General features: G+C 38.7%; 2 protein-coding genes across 2 annotated transcripts; one reads left to right on the top strand and one right to left on the bottom strand.

The window, feature by feature from the left end:
* Positions 1 to 933, top strand: LOC136169115 (olfactory receptor 10D1B-like). The gene has a single exon (XM_065936892.1). It carries the CDS (start codon positions 1 to 3, stop codon positions 931 to 933), a length of 933 nt encoding a protein of 310 aa, XP_065792964.1.
* A 19,890-nt stretch (positions 934 to 20,823) lies between these two features.
* Positions 20,824 to 21,753, bottom strand: LOC136168918 (olfactory receptor 8D2-like). The gene has a single exon (XM_065936657.1). The coding sequence runs from the start codon at positions 21,748 to 21,750 to the stop codon at positions 20,824 to 20,826; it is 927 nt and encodes a 308-aa protein (XP_065792729.1). The 5' UTR covers positions 21,751 to 21,753.
* Between the last annotated feature and the right edge of the window lie 507 nt (positions 21,754 to 22,260).

Below are 22,260 nucleotides of genomic sequence, written 5' to 3' on the forward strand. Positions count from 1 at the left end.
ATGAGGAACACCTCGGTGGTGACTGAATTTATTCTGCTGGGCATCCCGCACACAGAGGACCTGGAGACCATGCTCTTTGTCCTATTTCTGTCCTTCTACATCTTCACCCTTATGGGGAACCTGCTCAACCTACTGGCGGTTGTCTCCTCCGCTCGGCTGCACACTCCCATGTACCTCTTCCTATGTAAACTGTCTGTGTGTGACATATTTTTTCCCTCTGTGAGTTCCCCCAAGATGCTCTTCTACCTCTCAGGGAACAGCCGAGCCATCTCCTACGCAGGCTGCGTGTCCCAGCTCTTCTTCTACCACTTCCTGGGTTGTACGGAGTGTTTCCTGTACACGGTAATGGCCTATGATCGCTTTGTTGCCATATGTTACCCTCTGCGCTACACAATAATCATGAGTCACAGAGCGTGTGCCATCCTGGCCATGGGCACCTCGTTTTTTGGGTGTATTCAGGCCATCTTTCTAACTACACTCACCTTCCATTTGCCCTACTGTGGCCCCAATGAGGTGGACTATTACTTCTGCGATATCCCAGTGACGCTGAAGCTGGCTTGTGCAGATACCTCTGCACTAGAGATGGTGGGGTTCATCAGTGTGGGTCTCATGCCCCTCAGCTGCTTCCTTCTCATCCTCACCTCCTACAGCTGCATCGTTTACTCCATTCTTCAAATCCGATCGACTGAAGGCCAACAGCGTGCCTTCTCCACCTGCAGCGCCCACCTCACTGCCATCCTCCTCTCCTTTATGCCAGTGGTTCTCATCTACCTGCAGCCCACCCCTAACCCCTGGCTTAATGCAACCGTTCAGGTCCTGAATAACCTTGTCACCCCCATGCTTACCTCTTTGATCTACAGCTTGAGAAATAAGGAAGTGAAATATTCTCTGGAGAAGGTGCTACAGCAGGTGGCCCTAATTTCTGAAAAGTGATAAAGGTGACTCCACATTGCTTGTAAGAGGAATTTGCACAGATATTACCTCTGTTCCTTTTTACTACAGATGAAGAAGCTAAAATTTGAAGATATGAAGTGAATTGCTCCAGGTCACTAATAAATTACCCTGCTCAGGAGGGATAATAGGATATCCTACTGCTCCCATTTGGCAATAAAAAACCTAGGCCTTCTGTCCCTCACTCTTTGTCTTCCTCTCCTCCTAATCCTCTCCTGTTCCCTTCTCCCTTACCCTAGCACTTCCTCATCTTGGCTGACATGATTATATGATTAACCTCTCAAATGCCTGCATCAGATAAGCCCTCATTTGTTGCTCTAGGGATTGTAGAAAAATGGGAAGGTTTCAACCATATGGCTTCCAGTGGTACTCTGTGACGTCTGAAATGAAAAGAAACTGTGTAAAGTAAAGGACCTCAGGGTGAGACCTCAGGACCTTTGCCTCCTAATGACTGAATCATAGGTATCAATGTGCTGTATCACCCACAAAGTCTGCCTATTGGTCTTCAACCTGAAAACAAGACGACTGCAATTTGAAACTGTAGATGAAAGAGAATGTGAAGAAGGTAGCCAGGGGGAGTCTGTGAAGGGGTGACTAGCTCTGCTGGTTTTCAGTATTAGAGATTTTAGGTTGTCTTTATAATCCCAAGCACAACCAGCAGTCCATGTAAAATCTAAGCTGCTATTGTTCCATGGTTTTGGATACTTTGCTTACCAGAAAGCTGTGACTTTAGTACTGTCCCCTAACTTTCCTTTTTCTTTACTCTAATGAGCTCAGCATGAGATACATGCTATTCAATCCAGGCAGAGATTTGAAGGATAGTGAAGGGGAAGATGAGAAGAGAAGTGGGTGATGGGAAGAGAAAGGAGTGATTGGAAGAGAAGAGAGTGATTGGTGATTGGAAGAGAAGGGAATAATGTGAAGAGAAAGGCATGATGGGAAGAGAAAGGGGTGATGGGAAGAGAAGAAAGAGAGGTAGAGGCAACTCAGCTCTGCTTTTTTTATTTTCAGGATCAGAGTTCAGTCAGGGATTTTCCCACACTTGAACGAGTCACAACATTGTGTTTAAAAATTCATATCGGGGTGATGAAATGATTCATGTTTTTAAGGGGAGAACATTTCTCCTGATCATTTCTCTTAAACCCTGTGCCTTTTATTCTGTCTAACAGAAATGCTCCTTCCAGAGTCTTTAGCTTCTCAATTGTGCAGTGTTAGCTGCTCAATCATGTCTGACTCTTTGTGACTCCCATGGACTGTACCCCGCCAGGCTCCTCTGTCCATGGAATTCTCCAGACAAGAATACTGGAATGGGCAGTCATTTCCTTCTCCAGGGGATCTTCCTGACCCAGGGATCAAACCTGAGTCTCTTATACCACAGGCAGATTCTTTACCATCCACCAGGGAACCCACTAAAGACCCAGTTAAAATATTTCCTGTGTGAAACTTTATGCTAAGCAAGTCAGGCTCTCATTTCCCTGTGTTTTAAATCAGACTTAACAAAAATATCCCTCTATCATGCTAGGATAAGTTTTAGCAAAGCCATTTTTGACACTGAAATTAAAGTAGGTTCAGGAAGGGTAATTAGAAAACAAGAGTTAGTTGGGGACTGACTAAATAAAATCAACAGTTCATTTGCTGAAGAAATTCTGAGTCCCAGATGAGTTTTTTATTTAGTTGAGGAAGCAGAACCTCAGTAATATATCTCTCAGTTATTTCTTTTATTTAGTTATTTATTTTTTGGCTGTGCTGGGTCTTCATTGCTGCATGGGCTTTTCTCTTGTTCTTGTGAGTATGGCTGGCTCTCCAGTTGGGATGTGTGGACCTCTTGTGGTGACTTCTCTTCTTCTGGGCTTAGTTGCTCCATGGCACGTGGTATCTTCCTAGATTATGGATCAAACCCATGCCTCCTGCATTGGCAGGTGTTTTATTAACACTGGATTACCAGGGAAGCCCCTGTCAGTTATTTCTAATCTATCAAGTATCTCGAGAGTCGAAAGGGCAGAAACATCTTCTGGCTCTTGGGATGAAGCTGGAATGGTAGTCATAGCCCTTGTCCTCTAAAGTGTTTTCACCAAACAGAGGAAACTTGGCAGCAATCATGTTTTCTTCTCATTCAGTAGTGACTTTTGGATACCACATTCCTACCTTGCTTTCCTAGATGAGATGATTTGCTTTTATTGCCAACTGGAACTCTTCCCAGAGCTGGACTTAGCTCTTCTGTTTCAGGACTTTAAGGAAATAGAGTCCTAATTCTTTTCTGCAGACTCCATTGTTTTCCATTAATTTTATTCTGTGCCTTGATCATACTTAATTACATCTGTGGAGCCAAACTCTATAACTCTATTGCCACCTCTCATCTCAGACATCCATTTGGAAGCTCAGCTATCACTGTCATTGATTACCTAATTGTTTTAAATGTCTTTGATTGCTTAGTCCAAGGATTATCTAAAATACCAGCTCCAAACCAATAGATTACTCTTAGCCTTTCACTAAAGTTTCCTACCTACTTGTAGCCCTTGTTCTGGTTACGACAGAAATATTTAACACAGCTTGCTAAGTGAGGCATGTTAAACTCTGAAAGTACAATGTGAGGCAGAATTATATCTTGACTCAGTATTAAAACCAGTTCTGTAAAGAAAAAGAACAAAGTAAGTTACATTGTTTAGTTTCTGACTATGTGCTAAGAAGTTCTCTTTTAAAATTTCATATAACATTATTAACTGTTTATATTAACACCTCAGAATGTGTATTATCATTCACATTTTTCCAGATGTGGGAACTGAACTCCAGAATGGGTAAATAACATCCCTAAAATCATATTGAATCAGAGGAACTGTAACTGGAGGTGTGCATGTGTTTTTAATAGCTCAGACATCTCCTACTCTTTGTGACCCCATGGGCTGTAAGAATACTGGAGTGGGGTGCCATTTCCCTCTCCAGGTAATCTTCCCAACCCAGGGACTGAACCCAGGTCTCCAGCATTGCAAGAAGATTCTTTAATGTCCGAGCCACCAGGAATAGTAGGATATATTTTACTGCAAATGCAAGATATTTTGTGAATTATATATGAAATACTAGTGTATAAGTAAAATCATGATGAAACAGAAAGAAGTACATAAACTTTGTCTACGATTTTTAATTCGTGTAGTTCTGTGAAAACAAACTACTTGAGAGTTTTCAAAGTGAGTAGACAACATAGATATCAAAATAAAATACAGAGTTACTTGCCATTTATATCAAGGACCTAGTATATATAGAGAGATATAGATATATACAATAAAATACATATACAATATTTAACTGATAACTTTAAAAACAAGTAATATTTTCAAGTACTTACCATCTACCAGCCAATAAATTAAATCAGTCACGTCCACCTCTTTGTAATCCCATGGAGTGCAGCATGCCAGGCTTCCCAATTCATCACCAACTCCTGGAGATTTCTCAAACTCATGTCCATCGAGTTGGTGATGCCATCCAATTATCTCATCCTCTGTCATCCCATTCTCCTCCTGCCTTCAATCTTTCCCAGCATCAGGGTCTTTGCAAATGAGTCAGTTCTTCCCATCAGGTGGCCAAAGTATTGGAGCTTCAGCTTCAACATCAGTACTTCCAATGAATATGCAAGACTAATTTCCTTTAGGATGGGCTGGTTGGATCTCCTTGCAGTCCAAGGGACTCTCAAGAGTCCTCTCAACAACACATTTCAAAAGCATCACACATTCAGCTTTCTTTATTGTCCAACTCTCATATCCACACATGACTCCTGGAAAAATCATAACTTTGACTATACAGACCTATGTTGTACATATACTAAATAATCCACCTTATTTTTATTAAATATATTAATTTTAGTAATATTAAATATATTTATTTATTTTTAAATAAATATATTTAATATATTAAATACTCCACTCTATTTTTCTCTTTTAATTCTTACAAATACTTTGTAGAGTGAAAACTGTTACTATTCAACATTTAAATGGTTAGGGAATCAACATTTAAGGCAGTAGTTTTAAGAAAGAACTTAGCAGTGCTCAAAATTAGGAAGTGTAAAACTAGTTATCATACACAGGTATGTCTAATAATAATGTTGACAACATTCTGTAGTGTTCCTTACACTATAATGGATTTTAAATAACCTGCATAGGAAATCTATCACCTTCCTTTTCTACTGTTTCTTTGAATATTAGAGGAGGTCAGGAGAGAACAAGATGGCAGAAGAGTAGGTGGACATGGAGTACATCACTCTCCATGGATATATCAGCAATACACCTTCAGACACAGAAGTTCATGCAAAACACCATCTGAGAGTGGGCAGCAGTACCTGACCAGCTGACAAATATATATAGAACCACACAAAACTCAGTAGAATGAAGGAACTAGGGGGGAAAACAGGAGTATTAATACAACTTCAGGACAACCTCAGGAGCAAACCCCAGTGGATGACCCACATGCACAGGTGGAAATAAAACCACAATTGAAACTCATGGGCTTTGCAGCTAAGGGAGACGACCCAGAACCTTCCCACCAGCAGTATAAGCAGCAGATTAAATCCACATGATCAACTAGGCAGACTCTGTGTGTGTGGAATATACAAAAGGACATTGAGAGCTCCCACAAAAGAAAACACACTGGTTCTGATAACTGTGGGCATTGGAGACAAGAATACACAGGAGTAGGACCAGATTAGAATCTGAGCTGCTCCTACAGCAGATCCAGAGTTCAGTACAGTGCTGGAGGGCCTCCTAGGGAGGTGAGGTAATCTGTGACTCCCAGCGAGGGAAAGGACCCTGACAGCAGTGACTCAAGAAAAACATTATTCGTATGTAGTTCTGTAGATTCTTTTGGATTATTTTTCTTTATCTTCCCACTCCCCCCCGCCCCCCCCGCCCTGTTGTAGTTGTTTATTTTATTGGCACTATGAAATCCAATTACACTTTTGAGCTGGTTTTTTTTTTCCCCTCTGTCAAATTTTATATTGCTGCAATAAACCTCTGCCTCTACATTGGGCTTTTACAGTTCTGTGGAATTTAACTTTCTTTTTCTATTTTTTAATTTTAGTTTTTTAAACCTAATTTGATTTTTTCTGCATTTACTCATTTGTTTGCTTTTCTGACTGTTCTTTTCCCCTTGCAGTTAATCTTTAATGTATATAAATCTTCTTTACTTGCCTCTATTTAACTTTGCATATGTATTCTTTCTTTCCTATCCTCTCAACATATTTGTTAGTTTTATTTTCATTGATTTATTCTCCAATTGGCACCTTGCTTTAGTTTTGTTTTCCAGCTTATGCTTTAGTTAGGTTTGTTCTGGTAGATATAATTTTTGGTTTCCTTTGTTTACTGTGTCAATCTATTGTACTTTATTTATTTATTTTTTTTTTGGACTGTTTTGTATTTGCTTAAGGGTGTTTTGTATGTGTGTATATTCAGTCACACTTTTTGTTGTTGTTATAAACCGCTGCCTCTACATTGGCCTTGTGCGGCTCTGTGAAGTTTTCTTTTTCTTTTTCTTTCTTTCCTCTTCCTTTTTTTCTTTTCTCTTATTTATAATTTGAATTTTTAATTTTTTAAGCCCATTATAATTTTTCTACATTTATTCCTTTGTTTGCCTTTCCTACTGTTTTTCCCCCTTGCAGTTAATCTTTAATGTGTATAAATCTTCTTCATCTACCTGTATTTAACTTTGCATATCTATTTTTTCTTTCCTTCCTTTCTTCTCAACATATTTGTTAGTTTTGTTTCCATTGCTTTATGCCCCACTTGGCACTTTACTTTTGTTTTCTAGTTTGTGCTTTAGTTAGTTTTGTTTGTAACCGATAAATATACTTTTTTATTTCCTTTGTTCACCAGGTCAATCTATTGTACTTTTTGTTGAACTGTTTTGACTTTGCTCATGGGTGTATAAGTATACGTGTATATTCCAGTATTTTAATTATTACTTGTCTGCTTTTGTAACTTCCATTTTTCTGTGGTTCATCTTTGATTTCTCCTTTTTGGGTATTTGCTTTAATCTCATTTAATGCCATAATAAACCACTTGTAGAATCTTTGTTCCTGACCAGAAATCAAGCCCTGAGCCTTTGGAGTGGGAACACTGACTCCAAGATCCAAAACTACTAGAGAATTAACCCCAGGGAGAATCAAATAGTGAGAACTCACACAAAGGAAACCACTTGAATACAAGACCCGGCATCACCCAACCAGCAGTAATACTCTGTGCCTGACACCTCATCTAAACAGCAAACAAAACAAAAATACAAACCCAATCATCAATAGACAGGATTACAACCTCAATCAGCCTTACCCATCAGAGGTAAAACAAACAAAAAACAAAACAAGCAAACAAACAAACAAACAAAAACTTTATCACAAATCTCACTCTATATTAAGCTTACACAAACCACTGGACCAGGCTTAGAAGGGCAGAAACCAAAAGGAAGAAAAAATTTAACCTTGAAGACTGGGAAAAGGAGAACTCAAAGACAGTAAATTTTAAAAAATAATAAATAATGTAGGTAGAGAAAGACTACGTAAATGAAAGAACAAAGTAGAAACACTGAAGTACAAATAAATGAAGAGGAAATAGGCAAACTACCTGAAAAATAATTCAGAATAATGATAGTAAAGATGATCAAAAACCTTGAAAACAAAATGGAAAATATGCAAGATCAATTTAAAAACACCTAGAATAATTACAAAATAAACATATAGAGAAAACAAAACTTCTGAAATAAAAGATATTCTCATTTCAGATCAGTTCAGTCGCTCAGTCATGTCTGACTCTTTGCGACCCCATGAATCGCAGCACTCCAGGCCACTCTGTCCATCACCAACTCCTGGAGTTTACTCAAACTCATGCCCATTGAGTCGGTGATGACATCCAGTCATCTCATCCTCTGTTGTCCCCTTCTCCTGCCCCCAATCCATCCCAGCATCAGGATCTTTTCCAATGAGTCAACACTTCCCATCAGGTGGCCAAAGTATTGGAGTTTCAGCTTCAACATCAGTCCTTCCAATGAACACCCAGGACTGATCTCCTAGGGGATGGACTGGTTGGATCTCCTTGCAGTCCAAGGGACTCTCAAGAGTCTTCTCCAACACTGCAGTTCAAAAGCATCAATTCTTTGGCGCTCAGCTTTCTTCACAGCCCAACTCTCACATCCATGCATGACCACTGGAAAAACCATAGCCTTGACTAGACGTACCTTTGTTGGCAAAGTAATGTCTCTGCTTTATAATATGCTATCTGGGTTGGTCATAACTTTCCTTCCAAGGAGTAAGCGTCTATTAATTTCATGGCTGCAATCACCATCTGCAGTGATTTTGGAGTCCCCCCCAAAAAAGTCTGACACTGTTTCCACTGTGTCACCATCTTTTTGCCATGAAGTGATGAGACCAGGTGCCTTGATCTTAGTTCTCTGAATTTTTAGCTTTAAGCCAACTTTTTCACTCTCCTCTTTCACTTTCATCAAGAGGCTTTTTATTTCATCTTCACTTTCTGCCATAAGAGTGGTGTCATCTGCATATCTGAGGTTATTGATATTTCTCCCAGCAATCTTGATTTCAGCTTGTGTTTCTTCCAGCCCAGCATTTCTCATGATGTATTCTGCATAGAAGTTAAATAAGCAGGGTGACAATATACAGCCTTGACGTACTCCTTTTCCTATTTGGAACCAGTCTGTTGTTCCATGTCCAGTTCTAACTGTTGCTTCCTGACCTGCATACAGGTTTCTCAAGAGGCAGGTCAGGTGGTCTGGTATTCCCATCTCTTTCAGAATTTTCCACAGTTTATTGTGATCCACACAGTCAAAGTCTTTGGCATAGTCAATAAAGCAGAAATATGTCAGGAGGCATTTAACAAGAGGCTTTCTGTGTGCTGTTTTGGATCTGTTAGGAACCCTCTGGCCCTTATTAATTCCTGAATATTCAGGAATTAAGAGGAGAGGCATGCCTGTCCTTGGGCTGAGGAATCCAGGCATTTCTCATTACAGTGATAAGTACCCTCTTCCTTTTTATGAGCCATATGGTAAAAAGTGATTGTTTGCAACTCTCTCTTTGACAGGGATTGTCTTATGTTTTGTAAGTCTGGAATTTTAATCTTTATTTTGCTGAGAATAACCACCTTGTAAAACAGTATATATTCACACACCATGTTGATTAAAAACACCTTTGCTCCATCAGAGCTTGGGTCCCCGTGTCTGTCTGTCTGTCTTTTCTCTCTCTCTCGCGCGCGCGCACACTCTCTCTCATTCTATTTCTGGCTAATTCCTTGGAGCGCGGAGGCCCACTGAACTCACTTTCTTGCCCAGGATTCAAAGACCCTCTTGAGAAGGCACACTGTGCCTTCACCCACTCGAGAGGGCGCCTGGTTCCTACATGCAGCATCGCGAGCCCTAAGAATAGGACTCCATTGGCTTTCCGCATAAACCAGGGGATACCAGCCTCTTTCTCTCTCTTATTTTCTTATCCTCAACTCTGGACCACCAGGTTCTGGTCCATTAAAGGACCAACAGAAATAGATGTTTTTCTGGAACTCTCTTGCTTTTTCAATGATCCATCAGATGTTGGCAATTTGATCTCTGGTTCCTCTGCTTTTTCTAAACCCAGCGTGAACATCTGGAAGTTCTTGGTTCACGTATTGCTGAAGCCTGGCTTGGAGAATTTTGAGCATTACTTTACTAGCGTGTGAGATGAGTGCAATTGTGTGGTAGTTTGAGCATTCTTTGGCATTGCCTTTCTTAGGGATTGGAATGAAAACTGACATTTTCCAGTCCTGTGGCCACTGCTGAGTTTTCCAAATTTCCTGGCATATTGAGTGCAGCACTTTCACAGCATCATCTTTCAGGATTTGAAATAGCTCAACTGGAATTCCATCACCTCCACTAGCTTTGTTTGTAGTGATGCTTTCTAAGGCCCACTTGACTTCATATTCCAGGATGTCTGGATCTAGGTGAGTGATCACACCATCGTGAGTATCTGGGTTGTAAAGATCTTTTTTGTACAGTTCTTCTGTATATTCTTGCCACCTCTTCTTAATATCTTCTGCTTCTGTTAGGTCCAAACCATTTCTGTCCCTTATCGAACCCATCTTTGCATGAAATGTTCCCTTGGTATCTCTAATTTTCTTGAAGAGATCTCTAGTCTTTCCCATTCTATTGTTTTCCTCTATTTCTTTGCATTGATCGCTAAGGAAGGCTTTCTTATCTCTCCTGGCTATTCTTTGGAACTCTGCATTCAAATAGGAACATCTTTCCTTTTCTCCTTTGCTTTTCGCTTCTCTTCTTTTCACAACTATTTGTAAGGCTTTCTCAGACAATCATTTTGCCTTTTTTCATTTATTTTCCATGGGGATGGTCTTGATTCCTGTCTCCTGTATTGTGTCACAAACCTCCGCCCATAGTTCATCAGGCTCTCTGTCTATCAGATCTAGTCCCTTAAATCTATTTCTCTCTTCCACTGTAAAATCATAAGGGATTTGATTCAGGTCATACCGAATGGTTTAGTGGTTTTCCCCACTTTCTTCAATTTAAGTCTGAATTTGACAATAAAGTGTTCTTGATCTGAGCCACAATCAGCTTCCTATCTTGTTTTTGTGGACTGTATAGAACTTCTCCATCTTTGACTGCAGAAATATAATCAATCTGATTTGGTGTTGACTATCTGGTGATGTCCATGTGTAGAGTCTTCTCCTGTGTTGTTGGAAGAGGGTGTTTTTATATAGCGATATAATATTCAGTAATTTAGATATAATACAGTATATTTACATCATCATTTTAGAAGTGCTTATTTTTTTCTAGGATTTATTTTAAAAATTTTGCAACTGATAAATACATAATAATGTCTTTTTTAAAATACACATACATACAAACTTTAGTGTTTTGTTTCTATAAAATAATTTCCCCAAAGAGATGCTTATGAGTCAGAGTTTGCAATTTTTTTCCTTTATATAAGTGGTATAATCATGATTTCTAAAAAATATTGTAATGTATATATTTTTGGTAGCAATATAAAACTGCTTTCTCTTATGCATCCCAACTTGAAATATAAGTTTTGGCCAGTATTTTGTGTATTACACAATAGAGCAGTATAACATAATTTGCCTGTTTTTATCTTGTAATGAATGTAAGTACATGTCCATATGTTTTTGGCCATTTTCATTTGTTCTTAAATTGCTTATTGTGTCATCACTTTCTAATTTGTACATCTTTTTCTACTATAGAAATTAAACTTTCTACCCTATGACATTTTTTTCAACTCTGTTGCTTATGTATTGATTTTATTTATGTATGTCTTTAAAGATTTACAAATATTTAAATAAAAGAATATGTTTGGCTTTTAAAATTTATAGCTTCTAGATTTGTGATCTTGGTTAAAAAGTTTTCCATAAATGAAAACTGATTGAAACCTTGAAAAGAAAATGAAATTCCATGGGTATCAAATCCATTTCACATCTGCATGTCTTGAGGCCATGCAGATGTGAAATGGATTTATATGAGGATTTATATGAGGTTTGGTTCTGACTATTTGCATAAAATCATCACTTATCCTCTTGTTTTCCAGTTGATAGTTGAAACTACCAACACTACAGACCAGTATAGTGAGAAAATTTTGCTATAGTAAGAAAATAAAATTCAAAAACTTCAATGAGAGCTACAACCATGATGATATTGTCCCTGAAATATAGTAGATTCCAGGTTCACTAATATAGCAAGTTCACTAAATTCTCATAGAAAATCTGTCTAAAAATATTACCCTATTGACTTCCCTCCCCAATTTGAGGGCCATAAATCTTTCTTCAAGTGTCAAGAAAAATGTAGTCTTGGATGAAGTGAGAGCAAGCCAAAGTCTGCTGAGAGGCAAAGGATGTGACTATTTCCATAGAAAAACTATGGAAAGAGCCCAAGCTTGATGTCAAATGGTTATTGGTGGGAAATTTCTGAGAGGAGTTTGAAATGGGCTCAGGCTGATGTTCACTATTCTCTACTGGACAGCAAAGCAGGATTGTGCTTGCTTAAAAGGCATGACAGAAAGATGACTCTCTTGAAAGGCTTTGCTGCCACTTCTTCAAGGAGAATATAGTAGACTTCCTACTAAAACCTCTGAGGACATGCTTTAGTTTGTTAGGTCATCTGCAATACCTACAGCAGGCAGTCTACTCTATATAGAAAAGATGACCAGACACATAACTATACTTTTTCTTCTGCACTGACTGCAAATCACTTCCAAGCACTTTCTATATATTATCTTATTTAATTTTTTGAAAACCTTTGAAATAGAAGGTTTTATTTTCATCTCTGTTTTACAGATGAAGAAACTGAAGCACAGATAATTTAAGAGTATAGTCAGAATTTGAACTTAGAGAGTCTAGTGCCAGAGCTCCTGTCCTTTTCCACCAAGTTCTTCTGCTTTTACTTAAATGATGGCTTAATAATCTACCATTAAGACATTTCTTGCCTTCTAATGCATTACAAAATAAGAGACTGAGAGACTATAAGGAAATTTGGGCATTATGCGATGTTATAGAGTGGTTCAGATTTCAAAACATTTCAAAGAAAGATCAGACCTAGATGATGAGCAACAACAAGCTCATATAGTGTGAGCAGCTGGTGACACAGTACTTCCCAAATCCTTTAAAACAGGCATGTTAGAGATCCAACACACACTTCCTGACCTCAGAATCTAACCCAGTGCTGACTGTGGCTTGAAGGAAATACAGAAAAGAGAAAAAAAATTCATTTTCAATGTGTGGTCTTTTATCTAATAGGTTATTAAAAGCACACAAATTAAAGAACATACATCAAAGAACACTTACACGTAGGCATACTGAGGCACCCCATATGTTCATATCTGAGAGCAGCATTACTCACACAGTGCTCATGATTTTCTGTGAAGGAAAAGAGCAACAAAAACAAAAACAAATAGATGTGCTTCCATTTCCAAGGAAGTACTCACTTCTCTTGGAAATCTACAGTGAACATTTGCGCCTGAAATGCTTTAAATAGTCCAACTAGAAAGAAACATATTCAACTTTATGAATCCAGTACTTCTTATATTTCTTTGATAATAAAAACATTAAATGAGCTTGAAAAAGAAGAAGGAAATTATAGCTTACTCAGCAAACCAATGAAAAAACGTTGATGTCAAAGGAAGCTTATTTTAAGGACTGACTTCACCACAGTGCAGTTTACAACTTTGGGCAAGTCATTTAGTGGAAACCTCAGTGTTCTAACCTGTGAAGTTGGGATGATAAACCAGTTTCAAAGATTTGTTGTGACAAATTTTTTAAAAATAAATTTAAAGGTTCATTAGCTTAAAAAGTTAAAGAAAATTTTATGTTTTAAAAATATTATTGATATATAAGGAACACAAGGAGGCAATGGGGGAAGGATTGGGAGATTGGGATTGACATTATACACATTATTGATACTATTAATATGTATAAAATAGGTAACTCATAAGAATCTACTGTGTAGCTCAGGGAACTCTACTCAGTGCTCCGTAGTGACCTAAATGGGAAAGAAATTTAAAAAAAAAAAAAAAAAGAGGATAGTGTAGTAGGAACTAACACAACATTGTAACCACTATGGTAAGTGTAAGTGTTAGTCGCACAGTCATGCCGAACTCTTTGCGACCCCATGTACTTCAGCCCACCAGGTTCCTGTATCCATGAGATTTTCCAGGCAAGGATACTGGAGTGGGTTGCCATTTCCTTTTCCAGGGGATCTTCCCGACCCAGGGATCAAACCTGGGTCTCCTGAACTGCAGGCAGATTCTTTCCCGACTGAGCTACAAAGGAGTCACAAAATCACTATACCCCAATATACATTTGTTTTTCAAAATGAACACAATACAGGGAGATGGATATACATTACCTTTATAGGAAGAAAAAACAGATGTGTGTTTCTTATTCATTCTAGATTTTTCATCTTGGTGTGAGGGATAAAATTATTTTAAATGTTTGAGAGGCTTAGGTTTTTAAACATTTGTGTCTCCAGATTTGTATATTTTGAGAGACATTGGAAGTATTGAGCATTATCGGCATTGAAGGCTCTTTATTCCAAAGGGTGTACCTTTGGCAAGTGCTTCTGAGGCCAAGAGGAAAGAAGCAGGGCTAAGGAGGTGAAAGGACTCTTCCTCTATCTCCTACTGACCTGGGAACCATGTTTCAGGATAAATGAGAAGTAGGAGTTTTTTATCTAATATTCTTCCCAATAATTTAATATGTTACCTGGGTTTGTATCTACAGATTTATTTTTTATCTTGTGGAGACTTATGTAGGCTGGAGTACAAGAAGGACAAGTAATAAATACATCGACTAGAAGCACTCCAGGGAAGTGAACGCTCAGAGCCATATGGAAATCCCATTGACGTTTTCTGCACTGGAGGGAGGTGAACTCAGATTGGAAACACTCCTGCATGAGGTTGTACCCAAATTAGGAGGAAGAGACAAGATGAGATTAATAAGAGAGGAGAATGGTGGACATAACCAAGTGGAAAGAACTGTAGGTCAAGTCTCCTCCTGGATAAAGTACAAACATTGCACAAGGTTAGCAGCATTGCTAATCACCAACCTTCCTCTATTAGATTGGGTACAATTGCTATGAATAAAACTGGACACTTACCCTGACACTGATCAGAGACTGGAGTTCTTAGGAACTGCTTACTTTGCTGAGGAAACAGGTTCTTGTAACCAAGAAAACAAATCCTTTTCGACTGGCTCATGTGCACATTTATACATCAGTGATTGAATTATTTGATTGGCTAAAGGTAAAACATCAAAATTGATCTAATAGTGCAAACTCTGGCAAAAAAAAATTATGATATTCAGTTTCCTAGTCTTAAAAAGCATGTTATTCAACTTTTATTTGTGGCTTGTTAAACTTAGGGAAACAGTGACTGACTTTATTTTTCTGGGCACCAAAATCACTGCAGACAGTGATTGCAGCTATGCAATTAAAAGACTCCTTGGAAGGAAAGTTATGACCAACCTAGACAGCATATTAAAAAGCAGAGACATTACTTTGTGAACAAGGTACATCTAGTCAAGGCTATGGTTTTTCCAGTGGTCAAGTATGGATGTGAGAGTTGGACTATAAAGACAGCTGAGCACCGTGGAATTGATGCTTTTGAATTGTGGTGTTGGAGAAGACTCTTGAGAGTCCGTTGGACTGCAAGGAGATCAGTCCTGGGTGTTCATTGGAAGGACTGATGCTGAAGCTGAAACTCCAATACTTTGGCCACCTGATTCAAAGAGTTGACTCATTGGAAAAGAGCCTGATGCTGGGAAAGATTGAGGGCTGGAGGAGAAGGGGACAACAGAGGATGAGATGGTTGGATGTCATCACCGACTCAATGGACATGGGTTTGGGTCGACTCCGGGAGTTGGTGATGGACAGGGAGGCCTGGCATGCTGCGATTCATGGGATTGCAAAGAGTCAGACACGACTGAGTGACTGAACTGAACGGAAACTTAGGGACACCATTAGATATATTCACAGGTCCCCCAATACCCATTGAGCCTAGAGATTATCAGAGTGCTCAGTATTTAATAATCCTTTTCAAAAATAATCAAATCATCCCCTGTGCCTGCCTATTGCTATATTTCCCAAGAGTAGTAAAGATCCCAAACCAAGCTTTTTAGTTTATGTTTTCATGTCATCTATGAGGATTCTGACACTGATCAGAGACTGAAGTGAAATAAGATCATTGATTACTGAAAGGCAGTTGCTGGTTCTTGACTATGATTTCATCAGTCAGTAGAAAAAAATGGAGGAAACTAATAAAATACAATTTTCCTTACAGCTAAATGATTCAATGTAAAGACTGTCTTTTATTTTTCTTTTTAAAAATTGTAATAAAATGTACATATTTACTATTTTAATGTGTACAGTCCTGTGCCATTAAGTACATTCACATTGTCATTCAATGATAATCACCATCATCCCCAAAATTGAAACTATACTCATTAAACAATAACTTCCCATTCTCTCCCTCCCCAGGTCCTGGTAACCACACTTCTTTCAGTCTCTATAAATTTGGCTACACTAGATACCACATATAAGCAAAATCATAATGTTTTTCTCCTTTTGTGTCCAGCTTATTTCAGTAAGCATATTCTCCTCAAAGTTCACCCATGTTATGGTGAGAGTTATAATTTCTTTCTTAAGGCAAACAATTTTTCATTGTATGTATATATCACATTTTGTTTAATCATTTGATAATAGAACCTGGATTGCTTCAAACTTTCAACTGTTGTGAATAATGCTGCTATGAACATGGGTGTACAAATATTCCTCTTTTTGGGGGGAAAGGGGTTATCATACCCATTTTATTTTTATTGTGGTTGGGATTCCAAATACTGTTTAATTATATGATATGATGCTGACAGTAAATTATAGTTATATTTCTTGGTTATTTGCTTATTTGTTTGCTTATTCTGTTTGAATGAGTATAGTTGAGAGGGTAAAGAATCCACCTGCAATTCAGGAGACACAGGAGATGCAAGGTTGATCTCTGGGTAGGGAAGATCCCCTGGAGGAGGAAATAGCAACCCACTCCAGTTTTCTTGCCTGAAAAATCCCATGGACAGAGGAGCCTGGCAGACTAAAGTCCATGGGTTGCAAAGAGTGGGACACGACTGAGCGACTAAGCACAGCACTTCCGCCAAACTAAAAATGTGGCAGCCCTCTAGAGGTCAAATGCTGTGAACCGCAGAGCTTGGTAATATAGACAAAAGTCTTGTCTGCCTTCCTGTCTAAGGACTCAGAGCCTCATACAGGTCAGAAATCTCCTGGGAGCCCAAGACATATTTTCCATGAATCTTCCCCCCGAACTCATCTTTAATTACCAGAATGCAATGATGGTTCTCTGTCTGCTCTGATACTGTTTGCTGTGACAGGAGTTAATATCATTAAATGGCTTGAGCAACCTAAATCCCTTTTCGTTTATTAAGCCTTTCCAGCGCTCTTCTTATTCTAAGATAATTGTGGCATGTGTTCTTAGCGACCTAGTTGTTGCTCTTCAGTCACTCAGTTGTGTCTGACCCTTTGAAACCACATGGACTGCAGAACGCCAGGTTTCCCTGTCCTTCACTCTCTCCTGGAGTTTGCTCAAACTCATATCCTTTGAGTTGATGATACCATCCAACCATCTCACCACGATCAAAGACAACGGTAGCGTTTAAGGCCCCCTCAGCTTTTCTGCTCTAGGCTTGCCAGAAATACCAGGGTTTTACCACTGAACTCCCTTCTCTAATGACATCCATTTGTAAAGCATCCAAGGATCTCTAGCAAAGTTTACACATAAATGATGTATCAATACAGTTGATTCAGAGTTGGATTTGTTCAATAGTGTGTTTTCATTCTCTTGTTCCAAACCTGTTCCAATAATAATAATATCACTGACTACAACTGCTCTTCCTAGTTTTACAATTAGTACCACTGTTCATAGATGCTTATAACTAAGCATTTTACATATATACTGTCCATTTGGTCAAAATAATTGACCTGAGGAAGTGTCTAGAATTCTCTGAGACTCACTTTCTCCCGCCACTCATATCTGTTCTTCTTTCTCACCCATATAAATGGGAAAAATTATTCTGTATGTAGGCAGTGGTGGAGGTAGATTTGTTGACTAACCATATTGCATAGGATCTGTTTCTGCCAGCTTAGAACCTGTCTGAGTGAAATACAAATGATTAGATAATATGAAAGACATTCCACTTCAAATCAATCCAAGGAGCCAAACTCTCAGAAAAGATAAGTGAGATCATTACTAAAGTACTGGAGTTTGTTTTAAATGACAGAAATGAAAAAGCTATGAATGCCTCTAGTGAGCCTCCAGGGTGTAGAACATAAAACAAAGACATTGCTTTTTTTATATCCACAGGCCTTGATAATAACTTGGACTCAAAGAATATCCTTTTTCCAGGTATCTAGATACATGTCCTGAAAGAGTTACAGTAATATTTTATGGCTTTATGTCTTGTACTTTCAGTCATTTTTTTTTTTTTTTCATTCTGTTGTCTAAGACAAGGTATCTGAGAAGCCTAGAGGATACACACAATTCTGAATTAACCTCATAGGTCCTTGTTTTCCCATGGGCCTGTGATAAGCTGAAAAAATATCTCCCCAAAGATGTCTACTTCCTAAACCCTGGAACCTATGGGTGCTACATTTTAGGGTCACAACAGACTGTGCAGATGTGACTAACTTAAGATCTTGAGATGGGGAGAGTGCAATGGATTATCCAGAGGGCACTAAAACAATCAAGCACATGCTTATAAGAGGGAAGCAAAGGGTGATTTCACACCAAACAGGAGGCAGTGTGTAACCAATCAGAGATTGTGGTGATGCAGTCACAAGCCAAGGAATTCCACCAGAAGCCAGAAGAGACAAGGATCGGATTCTCCCTAGAGCCTCTGGGGGAACTAGGCTCTTGTCCACTCAATGTGATTTTTGGATTTTGACCTACAGAACTGTGAGAGAATGAAGTTCCGTTATGGTAATCTATTGGGCTTCCCTGGTGGTTCAGACGGAGAGCTGGGTTGGATCCCTGAGTAGGGAAGATCCCCTGGAGAAGGAAATGGCAACCCACTCCGGTCCTCGTGCCTGGGAAATCTCATGGACAGAAGAGCCTGGTGGGCTACTGTCCATGGGTTGGCAAAAGAGTAGGACACAAGTGAGCAACTAACATTTTCACTTTCTTTTTCACATGGTAATTCATTACAGTAGCCACAGGGAACTAATAGAAGGCCCAAAACAAAGATTTGCTATATTTCCTTGAGAGAAAGATGCCCCCACACCCCAAATTTCGCCTTCTTAGATGTAAGCTGTTTTCAGGCCAGGAAATGAGCATACGGAGGCTGGAGGCCCACTTACAAATGGTGATGGTATGGAAATGAGAAATTTGAGAAAAAGGCTTTCTTAAATTGTTTAAAAAAAAATGTGACTCTCTGCAACTTTCTTCCTCAAAGCTTAGTTATACCTTGTGGCAAAAACTACCACAAGTTTCACAACCAAACTTCTGCCATTTTTTTTTTTCTTTTTTGAATCTAAGCATCCCCCCAACCATATTCTCTTGCCTTACCTGATTTATTAAAAAAGTATTTTGTGACCTATTACATTACATATATGTATCCTTGTTTATTTTCTTTCTTTGATACCAAAACCTAAATCTAGTGAAGGTAAGGACTTCTGTGCTTTTATTTATCATATTATCACCAGTATGAGGAATAACGCTAGGTATATACTGCAATATTTGCTATATGAATAACCAAGAGAATGAATATAGGAATGGATATATGATTACAAGTCCCTTATTCATCATGCCCATAGACCTCAGAATGCAGAAGGAGCCAATGGCCTTTGAAAAATGATATCCACTGAATGAATTACATTCAAATGGAAGTATTCTAATTATTATAGTGCAAATGATATTTTTGAAGTTTTCTTACTCTGCTAAAATACAGCTATTGCAGCCAAGGTAACATTAACTTTAAAGAAGCTGCACTCTTATTTTATTGACTCTGTTGTCATCAAAAGTTCTTAATTCTCTACAGTTAACCAGTCTTTTCTGCTCATCAATTTTGTAAAAGTATAAATTTTATATTATCCAAGTACATTTTAACTGATTAATTGTGCTCATCATTCCAGCCTCTGGAGGTCTTTAAGAATCATCATTGCTTCATCCACTGATTAGTTGTTATGACAACTTCATACTTAATGAAGGTTAACGGCAAACCTAATTAAAAGTTTTCCAATATTCTTATTCAAGTCACTGAACAAAGATAAAAAATCATTTAGCTAGACCCCAGCCACTTCATTCATATACCTCTAAGAACCCCATACTTAAGAGTCGAGTAAGATGGAAGTTAGGCACTAATGCCCAAAATGATGTCTCAGGGCAAGGAACCACCAAGGAGGCTGTGTTTCTGATCTCAAAGAGGGCTGGATTTCTGCACCACAGGAAAATGGTGGACACAGGCAAAGTCACAAGGTGATAAAAACAAACAAACCAACAAAACAACACTATGATTCATACAGAGGGTGGGTGGGAAGGAGCTATATACAATTCCAGGAGAAAAGAAATAACATTGCCCTCATTAAACTAATTATTCTAATACAGAATAGTAAGTTAAACTCCACAAGTTGGAACCACACTCTATTAGACTTCTAATGGCTAGTTATGGCTTAAGTGATAGCCTCCAAAGAAAGGCAATGTGAGATTTTAGATTAGTTATAATTGATCTTAACTGAATATGATAAGACTAGGCTAACTCTGATATCTCTTACCCTCACCTCTTCACCCTAAAGCTATTCTCCCCCCCCCCCCATACACACACTCCACAATCCACCTCTGTGTGGTTCTTTGCTATAAGTACTGCATCCTCACAGCTCTGTCATGATATCAATATTCTCAATATTTCACTATAATGACTTGGGGATAGAAAAAAGAAATCTTCCCTTGGAAGTTTAAAAATACCTCTCTTCCTGCCCTTCAAGATATTGAATTAGTTAACATGATCTTTTTTCAAATACAACCCTGAACCCACTTCTTATTTACCAAGCACTTTCAAAATTAATATCTTTAACATATTTTTGTTTGTGTTCACTTGTCCTCCCTCTTCCGCCAAATCCTGTTCCTTGAATACAAGTAAAATTTCCAAATATTATATTGGCTATGAGAAAAGCTTATCATTTGATAAAAAATGACTAAAATGCCTCAAACATTCTCAAATACAAATATATATTTTGTAAGTAACAGTGAATTTTGTCTCTAGAGGAAAAAAAGAAATAATACAGAGCTCATGACAACATTTCATCTGGTTCACTTCTTCCTCTCTGCCGAAATTTACTTTGTTGGGGTGACTACTTTCCCCTAAGCACCTTCCTCAGTGCATTCTTCACATCCTTGTTCCTTAAACTGTAGATCAAGGGGTTCAGCATGGGGATCACGGTGGTGTAGAATATTGAGGACACTTTCTCCTGCTCCATAGTATTGCTCGAAGGAGGCTTGAAATACATGAATGTTATAGACCCAAAAAAGATAACCACAGCCATGAGATGAGAGCTACAAGTGCCAAAGGCTTTGGACCGTCCCTTGATGGAGTGAATATGGAGGATACTAGAGAAGATGAAAGCATAAGAGAAGAGTAAAGCCAGTGTTGGTGCCAAGGTATTAACTCCTCCAATAATAAACAACAGTATCTCATTAACATGGGTGCTGGAGCAGGAGAGACTCAACAAGGGAAGAATATCACAAAAATAATGACTGATAACATGAGACCCACAGAAGGACAACATTGACATGCGGGTAGTATGAACTGTGGCCCCAAACAAGCCCAGTGAATATACTACACCCATCATTATGGAACAGACCCTATGGGACATGATAATATTGTAAAGCAGTGGGCTGCAGATTGCAACATAACGATCATACGCCATGGCAGTGAGAAGATAACCTTCTGCTATTACAAAAATAAGGAAGAAGTAAAGCTGAGCCATGCATTCCTGGAAGGAAATAACATTCTTCTCTAACACAAAACTCACCAGCATCTTTGGAGTAATGACAGAGGAGTAGCAGAGATCAATGAATGACAAATGGCTGAGAAAATAGTACATTGGGGAGTGAAGTTGAGAACTGGTAGCGATTAAGAAGATCATGCCCAGGTTCCCCACCACGGTGACTACATAGATTCCAAGGAACAGGAGGAAGAGTGGCAACTGAAGCTCTGGGCATTTTGTTAACCCTTCAAGGATAAATTCACTCACTGAAGAATGATTTAAAGTAGTCATTCCTTACAAGATATTATCTGCAGAAAGAAGTGAGACAAAATAGGTGAATTAGAGTTATTTTCTGATTCCCAAAGCAGCATGACAGATCCTGTCTTGATTGGGTCCATCTTTCATCTGTCTCATGTCTTCATCCTTTCCAGTGATCTCTTGAAAGCTCAAGGACACGGTACTGATGAACCTATTTGTAGGGCAGGAATAAAGATGCAGACATAAAAAATGGACTTGTGGACACAGCTGGGGAAGGAGAGGGTGGGAAAAACTGAGACAGTAGCATTGACATATATATACTACCATATGTAAAATGGGCTTTCCTGGTGGCTCATCTGGTGAAGAATCTGCCTGCAATGTGGGAGACCTAGGTTCGATCCCTGAGTTGGGAAGATACCCTGAAGACGGGAACAGCCACCCACTCCAGTATTCTGGCCTGAAGAATTCCAAGCGCTGTATAGTTTATGGGGTTGCAAAGAGTCAGACATGACTTAACGACTTTCACTCTCATGTGTGAAATTG

Source organism: Muntiacus reevesi, chromosome 5 (assembly GCF_963930625.1).
Source record: "Muntiacus reevesi chromosome 5, mMunRee1.1, whole genome shotgun sequence".
NCBI classification, from domain to species: Eukaryota; Metazoa; Chordata; class Mammalia; order Artiodactyla; family Cervidae; genus Muntiacus; species Muntiacus reevesi.